The sequence below is a fragment of the Schistocerca serialis genome, chromosome 12 (assembly GCF_023864345.2).
Source record: "Schistocerca serialis cubense isolate TAMUIC-IGC-003099 chromosome 12, iqSchSeri2.2, whole genome shotgun sequence".
NCBI classification, from domain to species: domain Eukaryota; kingdom Metazoa; phylum Arthropoda; class Insecta; order Orthoptera; family Acrididae; genus Schistocerca; species Schistocerca serialis.
This window is the reverse complement of record NC_064649.1, coordinates 161735400-161747942: the sequence shown is the minus strand read 5'-3', so window position 1 is coordinate 161747942 and position 12543 is coordinate 161735400. Positions and strand designations below refer to the sequence as shown.

Sequence of the window (12543 nt, the reverse complement as noted above, 5' to 3'; positions counted from 1 at the left end):
AAGGAAGTAGACTCTTACAGTAGACAGGACACAGTGTGGCAGTTCCATCAGTCTCACTGCAGGTGCACAGACAGGCAGGCCTCATAATTTGACTGGATGCGTGTCTACAAACACAGCCAAAAAAAAAAAAAAAAACCTCAGTGACACTAATTGCCACCTATAACATTACAGGATTAGCAAATATTCAGGAAGTATTAGTAAATCTGTTGAAAAATATTAGAATAGACATTGCTGCTATAACTGAAACAAAAGATATTGAACGGCAATAAATATATAGATGACGACATGTTTGGCAATGGGCCAGCTGCACCAGAGAGCCTGTGAAGATCTACAAACACTGAGGACAGTTAATAAAATATTACAACTACATTAGCAGTAGAACCACAGTGCTCACCAGTCAGGAGGAACGATGAAATCTTGCAATGATTTGAGTCTTGTGTACTGGAAGTGGGAAAAGCTGATGATTCCACGGTTTTTTAAAGCCCGCTTTCATCATTTAACGTGCAAAACCGTTATTCCTATGTACCGATAAATCCCACACTACAGGCAATTAATGCCAGTGTACAAAAGCATACAAAACTCTTTCACTCACATTACTGAACTTAATGGACCTGTTGGAATTCACATTCTCACACAAATATTTCAAATTCAACAGTAAACTCTACAAACAAACAGATGTTCTAGCAATGGGCTCAAGCCTTTCCGGATTGTTAGCTGAAATATTTATAAACAATTTAGAAGACAAAGTTTGCAATTTTAAATCACCACCTCCTCAAAAACACTGTGTAGTACTACAGATATGTAGACAATACCATCATTTTAATCAATGTAATGTAACTGATCAGTATAATGTAACTACTCAACAAGCGGCAGCAGGAGATTGCACACGTAGCAGGTTATTCTTTCGCAAGGTTTCAGAGCCAGTGGCTCCTCTTTCTGGCAGAAGGGTTGAAGAGGAAGGAAAAGGACTGAGAGGTTTAGAAAAAGAGGTAGATTTTGGGAAAAGTCACCTGGAACCGTGCATCAGGGGGGACTTACCTGATGGGATGAGAAGAAAGACTGACTGTTGGAGGCTGCACCGGATGAAATTTGAAAACCTGTGAGCTTAAAGGTGGAAGACAGGGTAATATGCAAGACTGGGATTATTGCCTAAACATCGTGCAGAACTTGAGTGTAAAGCTATGTGGAATACAGGCAACAGAAGTGCGAGGGGACAGCGAAAAACAGACAGGTCAGAAAATGAAAAATGTAGGAAACTAAAACGAAGTTAAGGAGTTGTTACTGTAAAGAAATGCTGAAATCAAAGAAATTAACATAAATTAAGGTTAGCTGGGTGGCGAGAATCGAGGACGTGTTGTAGCAACACCTGTGGAGTTCTGAGAATCTGGTGTCTGGCAGAACAACCCAGATAGCACGTGTGGTGAAACACGCACCGGGGTCACAACTATCATTTGCAGAGCGTGCTCTGCAACAGGACATTGCGCGTTGGTGGCACACGCCTTCTGCTTCTGCCCATTCGTCCTAACTGATAATTTGGTGGTAGTAGTGCCGAAGTAACAGGCTCAACAGGGTTTGCCAGCTGTTATGTAAACACTGTTCAGCTACAACGTGTGCTGCCCGAGTGCCACGTGCATCCTCCTTCGTTGGTGTGGGAGTCAGATTTGTTAGCAGAGCTGCTAAGAGATTGCAGAAACGCTTCCTGAGATTTTTTTGCTCTGACATTTCTGCCAGAAGAGGTGACTACAGCTGTTAAAACTTGACTTCCTGAGGGAAAAATAAACTTTTAAATTGCTGAAACAATTCAGTTTATCTAACAAGTTTCAGAAAGAAGTTCTCAGTTTAACAGTCTTTCTGGTTGTTCTAACAGGTAAAGTTTATTTGCTATGTGGAGTATCTTTATATGCATGTGTGTATGTTTACACAGTATATCACCTTGTAATATATTTATGTGCTGTTGACAGGATTAGTAGCAACCTATTTTCAAAAAAATGATGTAAACTGATAAAACACCTGAAAATGAGCAAGCAGGGCTAGAAATGCGTTGCGCGTTGAAATGGGATTTGGTGACTGCAGGTGGTTTGTTTTCTTTTTTATGTAAGTGTAGGACACTTGAAGCGTGAAAACTACCATCCTAATTTTACTGTACTTTTATTTTATTAATCCAGTCAAAAAACTTTGTGGACTGACAGTTTTGTCTCCAGTCGTACAGAAGGCTGAGTTCAGCTTCTTCATTGTCTCTATTATTCCCTCATTGCTCCTGTTCTTTCCCAATACATATTCTCTCAGGCATTTAAATTTATCCACCTTTCACACGGTGCCTTTCTGGACTAGAGTTTACATGTTGTTTTTGTCTTCAGTCCTGAGACTGGTTGGGTGCAGCTCTCCATGCTACTCTATCCTGTGCAAGCTTCTTCATCTCCCAGTACTTACTGCAACCTACATCCTTCTGAATCTGGTTAGTGTATTCATCTCTTGGTCTCCCTCTATGATTTTTATCCTCCACGCTGCCCTCCAATGCTAAATTTGTGATCCCTTGATGCCTCAGAACATGTCCTACCAACCGATCCCTTCTTCTTGTCAAGTTGTGCCACAAACTCCTCTTCTCCCCAATTCTATTCAATACCTCCTCATTAGTTATGTGATCTACCCATCCAATCTTCAGCATTCTTCTGTAGCACCACATTTCGAAAGCTTCAATTCTCTTCTTGTCTAAACTATTTATCGTCCGTGTTTCACTTCAATACATGGCTACACTCCATACAAATACTTTCAGAAACGACTTCCTGACACTTAAATCTATACTCGATGTTAACAAATTTCTCTTCTTGAGAAACGCTTTCCTTGCCATTGCCAGTCTACATTTTATACCCTCTCTAATTCAACCATCATCAGTTATTTTGCTCCCCAAATAGCAAAACTCCTTTACTACTTTAAGTGTCTCATTTCCTAATCTAATTCCCTCAGCATCACCCAACTTAATTTGACTACATTCCATTATCCTTGTTTTGCTTTTGTTGATGTTCGTCTTATATCCTCCTTTCAAGACACTGTCCATTCCGTTCAACTGCTTTTCCAAGTCCTTTGCTGTCTCTGACAGAATTACAATGTCATCGGCGAACCTCAACGTTTTTATTTCTTCTCCATGGATTTTAATACCTACTCCGAATTTTTCTTTTGTTTCCTTTAGTGCTTGCTCAATATACAGATTGAATAACATTGGGGAGTGGCTACAACCCTGTCTCACGCCCTTCCCAACCACTGCTTCCCCTTCATGCCCCTCGACTCTTGTAACTGCCATCTGGTTTTGGTACAAATTGTAAATAGCCTTTTGCTCCCTGTATTTTACCCCTGCCACCTTTAGAATTTGAAAGAGAGTATTCCAGACAACATTGTCAAAAGTTTTCTCTAAGTCTACAAATGCTAGAAACTTAGGTTTGCCTTTCCTTAATCTATTTTCTAAGATAAGTCGTAGGGTCAGTATTTCTGTGGAATCCAAACTGATCTTCGCCGAGGTCGGTTTCTACCAGTTTTCCATTCGTCTGTAAAGAATTTGCGTTATTATTTGGCAGCTGTGACTTATTAAACTGATAGTTCAGTAATTTTCGCATCTGTCAACACCCGCTTTCTTTGGGATTGGAATTATTATATTCTTCTTGAAGTCTGAGGGTATTTCACCTGTCTCATACATCTTGCTCACTAGAGTCTACATAATGTGTACCATTTCAGATTGTAACAAAGTGTACGGGACTCGGCACACGGGCTGTAGTTTGGATCGTGGCTTCTGTTCTCTAATGGCGTACCTCTAATACAAGTGCAGGGCTCGGCTCCCTTCTTTTAATTTATGCTAAAATGTGTAGCAAGTGGAAAAGTGTGTTCGATTACTTTGACAAAGTACTAAAATAATACAATGCTGTTTCCTGGTGTTTCGTGTGCCGTATGTCTCGATAACAATTTCTGTTCTCTAAAGGTGTCACTGATCTGTGCACAGGTGGTGCACCTACAGAGCCAGAAGTCCCACCTGACTCACCAGATCTTCATCGTGGCGTCGGAGAACAAGAAGCTGTTCGACAGACTGTCGCGCCTGACGGAGGCCAACCGCTCCCTCGGCAGTCACCTGTCCCGTATCTCGAACACGCTGAACAGGCACGACACGTCCGTGTCCGTAGATTTCAGCGACTCGGTGTCCGTGTCGGGGGAGAAAGTGACGACAGAAACGGTGGCGAATGCCGTGTCACGGTCGCTGTCTCCGTCGGACCTCAGCAGCGTCAGCCTGCGGCCTGATCCCGAAGGTGCCAGAACCGCTGGAGAACGAGGTTAGTAGAGTTTAGACTGGTAATGTGTGGAGTATGTTTTCAGTGACTCAAAAGACTATTTAGGTTAAAAAAATGCAGTGTGTCGTCCCGACAACGAGTGTTCCTCACAGACGAGGGTATTGTCGACAGTGCTGCAGGAAATGTGGCGGAATGGCTCTCTCGTTCTCTGTATACGTAAATGGACTCGACGCATGGGACGAGTAGTAATCTGCGACCTTGTACGGGTGGCGCACAGCGTTTGGGAAAGTGTAGCCTCTGATCGTAGGAGGATACAGGATGTCTTGGACAGAATTGTTATTTGTTGTTTATGCTAGATGTAGAAAAATGAGAGTTAATGCAGATGAGCAGGAAAAAAATCTGTAGTGTACAAATACAGTGTTAGTAGTGTGCTTCTTCAAATAGTCAAGGCAATTAAATATCTTGGTCCAGAATGAGATTTTCACTCTGCAGCGGAGTGTGCATTGATATGAAACTTCCTGGCAGATTAAAACTGTGTGCCGGACCGAGACTCGAACTCGGGACCTTTGCCTTTTGCGGGCAAGTGCTCTACCAACTGAGCTACCCGAGCACGACTCACGCCCCGTCCTCACAGCTCTACTTTTGACAGTACCTCGTCTCCTACCTTGCAAACTTAACGGAAGCTCTCCTGTAGACCTTGCAGATCTGGCAAGGCAAAGGTCCCGATTTTGAGTCTCGGTCCAGCACACAGTTTTAATCTGCCAGGAAGTTTCAAATATCTGGGTGTCAGGCCTCAACGTGACATTAAATCGAGCGAGCATGTGAAGTCAGTCATAGGGAATGTGAATGACTGACTTTGGTTACTGAGAGACTTACAGGAAAGTGTAGCTCATCTTTAAAGAAGGTACGTAACACTTGCGTGACACCTCCTCGAGTACTGGTTAAGTATTTGAGATCCTCTGCAGGACAGATGAGGGGAATATATTGAAGCAGTTCAGATTTGTTACCAGTAGGTTCGATTAAAACGCGAGTATTGAGGAAATGAAATGAAATGAAATGGGAGTCTTGGGAGAGAAGGTGATCTTTCAGCAAAATGCTATGGAGAAAATTTAGAGAACCAGCATTTGTGGCAGATTGTAGAACAGTTCTACTGCCACCAACGTACATCTTGCGTAAGGACTGCAAAGACAAGATAATAGTGATCAGTGTCCATACAGAGGCAGATAGACTGTCGTGTTTCTGTCGGTCTGTTTCCCAACGGTATAGGAAAGCGAATGACTTCTACTGGAACACGGTACCCTGTACCGCGTACTGTATCGTGACTTCTGGAGTACGTATGTAGACGTAGATCTTGTGCGTGTTTGGCAGATCGTATGTGTGTCCACTTACTGTGATTTAGAATGTATGTGTAGATTTACAATAAGATACATTCTCTTTGAAAACATGGCTCCATGTTTGCCATTTAAGCAACTGGATTTATTTATTTCTTAATTGTAATTTACATCAAAGTCTGATAGCATATTCAGTTCACAAGAAAAGCTGTCGGATATTTTCCAGCACGTGGCAGGGATGGTACAGCAACCAGTGGTATATGATGAAGAAACAAAGTCAGTTAGTCTTGGTTCCAGGTCTTGGTTACAACCAAGACAGTTTGTTTCTTCACTCTTAAAATATTTTTGTAGCTGCATGCTTTGCCTGTTTCTGTGCAGTAGTCAGGTTAAATTGTACGTCGCAGAGGCCATTTATGTTCCTGATTTTTTTTTTTAATGAATGGTACTATTATTTCCAAATAGTGTCTGATTCTTCACAGAAGACTTTGTAAGAGAGTAAAAGGCCATTCCGTGTCAGGTGATCTAATTTTTGAAAAAGTTCCCACATGACAATCACAGATTTTGCTGAAATTCTGTTTGAACATTCGCACATGTTCTCAATAAACATTATTAAAGTTTCACAATCACTAATTTAATACTTTTGGAGATATTGTCATTTGTTTGATGCCACAGTGCAGGTATCAACAATACACCATGAATTTTGGGCAACTTTGAGACATATCTCCAACAAAATTTTCTTGAAAGAAACAAAACTAGGCCATCTTATACAACTTATTACACTCCCTTGAGTGAAATATAATAATAATAATAATAATAATAATAATAATAATAATAATAATAATAAACCCCGTGGAAGCCCGGGAAAAGAATAGGCCTCCGGTATGTTCTGCCAGTCGTAAAAGGCGACGAAAAGAACAAACCACTAATAGGGCTATCCCCCCTTCTAGTGTGATTAGTTGGTTCAGGACAGAACTAAAGAAACCTCGGACAAGCGCTGTCATGGTCGGGGACGACGCTTGAACCCTATGCCCGCCCACAATGGTAACGACACTGCTAGCCAACTGGAAAATGATTTAAATCCAAATAGAGGTGTTTTGCGGGATATGCTTCCTGCAACCACCCTAGAAGGAAAACAAAGACAGAGGACGAGATGATCAGATGAAGTTAATCGACACCTCATTTTCTGTTATTACCAAGCAACAAACCTAGGAACCAACACAACTGGATACAGATCACAAGTATACACAACATTTATTATCAGATACCAAGAATTAAAATTTTTAACAGAACGACTAGCTGATCAGATCCGTGTAATAATAAAAAATAACAGGATACCCCAGTCAGAATTAGAAAACACCAAACAACAAGTACAACAAATACTGGAACAAAATAATGTGCAATCAGAAGAAGAAGAAAGTACAGTAATGGACTCAAACTTCCCTGAGCAAACAAACAAAGAACAACACGCATCAATTAAACAATCGGAGGAAAACGAAATCTTAAGACAGCCACCAGAAGAAGCACAAATAGAACTTGAAGTAACACACATGTTAGATATAGAATAAAAATTTCAGCTGACATATATAGAATACAAAGACACAAATACAGACATTAAACCATTCTTGCATAGACTGCCAAATAACCCACAAGTTGAAACAACAATAAAAACTATCAACACAATCATAGACAACAAAATAAATGAAAACACAACTATGGAAGAGTTACAACTACTGGTTTATATAGGAGCACTCGCTACACTAAATATACACACTAGGCAGAGATCAGAACCAACCAACACACAGAAGAAACCCACAAAACCAACGTGGCAACACAGGCAACAGATCAGAATAGAAAAACTGAGAAGAGACATCAGACAGCTAACACAATTTATAGGAAATGAAATGTCAGAAAAAAAAACAAACGAAAAAGGTTAGGTAAAATCTCACAACAAGAAGCGATATAGCAATTAGATGAAAAGAAGCAGAAATTACAAGCATTGGCCAAACGACTTAGAAGATACAAAAAAAGTGAAAATAGAAGGAAACAAAACCAAACATTCAACACAAACCAAAAGAAATATTACCACACAGTAGATAACACACACATTAAAATAGACAATCCACCAAACATAACAGACATGGAACACTTCTGGAGCAGCATATGGTCAAACCCGGTACAACATAACAGGCATGCACAGTGGATACAAGCAGAAACAGATACATACAAGGTGATACCACAATTGCCTGAAGTGATAATTTTGCAACTTGAAGTCACCCGAGCAATTAATTCTATGCACAATTGGAAAGCCCCTGGAAAAGATAAAATAGCAAATTTCTGGCTAAAGAAGTTCACCTCAACACATTCACATCTAACTAAATTATTTAACAGTTACATTGCAGACCCATACACATTCCCTGATACACTTACACATGGAATAACCTATCTGAAACCTAAAGATCAAGCAGACACAGAAAACCCATCAAAATATCCCCCCATAACACGCCTACCAACAATATACAAAATATTAACTTCAGTCATTACACAGAAATTAATGACACATACAACACAGAACAAAATTATAAATGAAGAACAAAAAGGCTGTTGCAAAGGAGCACGAGGATGTAAAGAGCAACTGATAATAGATGCAGAGGTGATATATCAAGCTAAAACTAAACAAAGGTTGCTACACTACGCATGCATTGATTACCAAAAAGCTTTTGATAGTGTACCCCACTCATGGTTACTACAAATATTGGAAATATACAAAGTAGATCCTAAATTGATACAGTTCCTAAACATAGTAATGAAAAATTGGAAAACCACACTTAATATCCAAACAAATTCAAATAATATCACATCACAGCCAATACAGATTAAGCGTGGAATATACCAAGGAGACTCATTAAGTCCTTTCTGGTTCTGCCTTGCTCTGAACCCACTATCCAACATGCTAAATAATACCAATTATGGATACAATATTACTGGAACATACCCACACAAAATCACACATTTGCTATACATGGATGATCTAAAACTACTGGCAGCAACAAATAAACAACTCAACCAATTACTAAAGATAACAGAAGTATTCAGCAGTGATATAAATATGGCTTTTGGAACAGACAAATGTAAGAAAAATAGCGTAGTCAAGGGAAAACACACTAAACAGGAAGATTACATATTGGATAACCACAGCGACTGCATAGAAGCGACGGAAAAAACAGATGCCTGTAAATATCTAGGATACAGGCAAAAAATAGGAATAGATAATGCAAATATTAAAGAAGAACTAAAAGAAAAATATAGACAAAGACTAACAAAAATGCTGAAAACAGAATTGACAGCAAGAAACAAGACAAAAGCTATAAATACTTATGCTATACCAATATTGACCTACTCATTTGGAGTAGTGAAATGGAGTAACACAGACCTAGAAGCACTCAATACACTTACACGATCACAATGCCACAAATATAGAATACATCACATACATTCAGCAACAGAAAGATTCACATTAAGCAGAAAGGAAGGAGGAAGGGGATTTATCGACATAAAAAACCTACATTATGGACAGGTAGACAATTTAAGAAAATTCTTTATAGAAAGAGCAGAAACTAGCAAAATACACAAAGCAATCACTCATATAAATACATCGGCTACACCACTGCAATTTCGTAACCACTTCTACAACCCTTTAGATCACATAACATCAACAGATACAAAGTAAGTAAATTGGAAAAAGAAAACACTACATGGCAAGCACCCGTATCATCTAACACAGCCACACATCGATCAAGACGCATCCAACACATGGCTAAGAAAAGGCAATATATACAGTGATACGGAAGGATTCATGATTGCAATACAGGATCAAACAATAAACACCAGATATTACAGCAAGCATATTATTAAAGATCCCAATACCACAACAGATAAATGCAGACTTTGCAAACAACAAATAGAAACAGTAGATCACATCACAAGCGGATGTACAATACTAGCAAATACAGAATACCCCAGAAGACATGACACTGTAGCAAAAATAATACATCAACAGCTTGCCTTACAACATAAACTTATAAAACAACACATTCCCACATACAAGTATGCACCACAAAATGTGCTGGAGCACGATGAATACAAATTATACTGGAACAGAACCATTATAACAGATAAAACAACACCACATAACAAACCTGACATCATACTCACCAATAAAAAGAAGAAATTAACACAACTAATCGAAATATCCATACCCAATACAACAAATATACAAAAGAAAACAGGAGAAAAAATTGAAAAATACATCCAACTGGCTGAGGAAGTCAAGGACATGTGGCATCAGGATAAAGTTGACATTATACCGATTATACTATCAACTACAGGAGTCATACCACACAACATCCACCAGTACATCAATAGAATACAGCTACATCCAAACATATATACAACTACAGAAATCCGTAGTTATTGATACATGTTCAATTACCCGAAAGTTCCTAAATGCAATATAACATATACCGTACAGTTAAAAGGAAGTCACGCTCGATCAAGGTCTGCGTCACTTTCCATTTTTGACCAGACGTAACGTCTGAGAAAAGAAAGAAAGAATAATAATAATAAATATTTCTTGAGCAATTTTCATACGGATAATTTGAAACAAATTCAGCTGAAAAAATAAATGCGTGAAAAAAATGTTTAGTTTAAAGATAGCTCCAGAACTAATTGTGGGATAAACCTGAAGCTTTGCACGTAATTACTTACCATTACAGGTTATCAAAATCTAAAATTTCATTCCCCTGGAGCTTCCAGTAGCTTACAAATTGAAGGCAAAGTTGACGATTGTTCTAAAAACCCGAAATGGCTACGTTTGGCCAACTTGTACAAAAAAGGCCAGCAACCTCGCCACAGCGATAGCACCGGTTCTCGTCAGATCACCGAAGTTAAGCGCTGTCGGCCTTACTAGCACTCGGACGGGTGGCTGTTCGGTCTGCCGAGTGCTGTAGGTGGGCAGGGTCAACTCGTGCCTCGCGAGGCAACTCGATCGAGAAGTAGCGAAAACTGACAACGGCCGGGAGAGTGGTGCGCTGACCGTATGCCACTCCGTATCCACATCCAGTAGAGGATGTCACGGCGGTCGGTCAGTGCCGATGGGCCTTCCGAGGCCTGTTCCGACAGAGTTTGATTTTATATCTAAAAACAAAGATGATGAGACTTACCAAACAAAAGCGCTGGCAGGTCGATAGACACACAAACAAACACAAACATACACACAAAATTCAAGCTTTCGCAACAAACTGTTGCTCATCAGGAAAGAGGGAAGGAGAGGGAAAGACGAAAGGAAGTGGGTTTTAAGGGAGAGGGTAAGGAGTCATTCCAATACCGGGAGCGGAAAGACTTACCTTAGGGGGGGAAAAAAAGGACAGATATACACTCGTGCACACACTCACACACACATATCCATCCGCACATACACAGACACAAGCAAACATTTGTAAAGGCCAAACTCTTTGCCTTTACAAATGTTTGCTCGTGTCTGTGTATGTGCGGATGGATATGTGTGTGTGTGCGAGTGTATGCCTGTCCTTTTTTTCCCCCTAAGGTATGTCTTTCCGCTCCCGGTATTGGATGACTCCTTACCCTCTCCCTTAAAACCCACATCCTTTCGTCTTTCCATCTCCTTCCCTCTTTCCTGATGAAGCAACCGTTTGTTGTGAAAGCTTGAATTTTGTGTGTATGTTTGTGTTTGTTTGTGTGTCTATCGACCTGCCAGTGCTTTTGTTTGGTAAGTCTCATCATCTTTGTTTTTAGATATATTTTTCCCACATGGAATGTTTCCCTCTATTATATTCAGAGTTTGATTTTAGTTTTACAAAAAAAGTGTCTTCTCTAAACTCTTTAAAATCAACTTTTGTTAGAAAGGTCTTGTTCTAAACCACCGAAAACCTATATTTGGATTTGCAATGCGAGAATATAAGGCCCTAAAAAATAAATAATGACAAGGTGGAAGTGTGTTGAAAACGGACCAGTTTCTGCTGGTACTCCATCTCTACAACATTCAGCTCTACAAAATTCCTTTATATAAAAATGAAATGGAATAAGAAGTCCTCTAAAAAGATGAAATAAGAAATCCACTAAAAAGTATAGTTTTGTCTTTTTTTGGCTTTAATGACTTGAGGCAATTGCACAAAAGTGCAATCTTTTGAAGTCTGCCTTATCAAAATTTTTTCCCAGACAATCCCATCAGTGACATTATATGGCTGGCAGTATAGTTTTCCTCATGAAATTCTACAGTAAACTGAAGTAGCTTGAATTAATCACAAGCTTAGGATCACTTTGATCTCTTCTAGCTTTGGTCTAGAAATGTATCAGGCTTGGGATCCTGTGTAAAGAAGTGCTTATCAAGCTCGGGAAAGAATCTCACTTGTTGTTGCTGTCGCATAGCTGTCAGACGTGGCCCCTATGGCGATGGGGATGCTGGTTTTTTCACTTTAAAAGGAACGAGCAGTGGTTAGGCCACCGTGGACCATATGAACATTTTTATACAATTTTACATCAGTACATTAATGTTTCCACATTTACTGCCAACTACATTAATGTTTAGTGCACTATACCTTAAATTGGAGGTAAACTAACACATCAATAGCATTATGCAATAAGAAGACTTAATAATAATTCTGTTTAATATTGAATCTATACCAAAAAATATCATGCAAACCGATGTGAACTTTACCAAATTTACACAATGTGATGGTGTAAAACCTGAAGGTTACTTTATACGATGTGCACTGCAGCTGTTGTGCAACAATTTTACTACCGTGATTTTCACTGCCTTGTATAGTTTATAACCAATTTGATTTTGTAGTTTACCAGAAACAGACTGAAATATGTCACAGTGAGTTGTGACAAAGTTAGAAGTTTTTTGAGTTGGTCGGAATTTG

The 12543-nt window shown here is 39.4% G+C and overlaps 1 protein-coding gene and 1 non-coding gene across 3 annotated transcripts in view; one reads left to right on the top strand and one right to left on the bottom strand.

The window, feature by feature from the left end:
- Nucleotides 1-12543, top strand: part of LOC126428315 (protein spindle-F) — a 147875-nt gene that overhangs the window by 30793 nt on the left and 104539 nt on the right. For both annotated transcript variants that reach the window (XM_050090249.1, XM_050090248.1), the window contains exon 3: nucleotides 3989-4313. In XM_050090249.1, the coding sequence (XP_049946206.1) occupies nucleotides 3989-4313 (325 nt within the window). The remainder of the gene's footprint in view (nucleotides 1-3988; nucleotides 4314-12543) is intronic.
- On the bottom strand, nucleotides 4808-4882 carry Trnal-caa (transfer RNA leucine (anticodon CAA)). The gene has a single exon. It is a non-coding gene; the product is annotated as a tRNA-Leu (tRNA).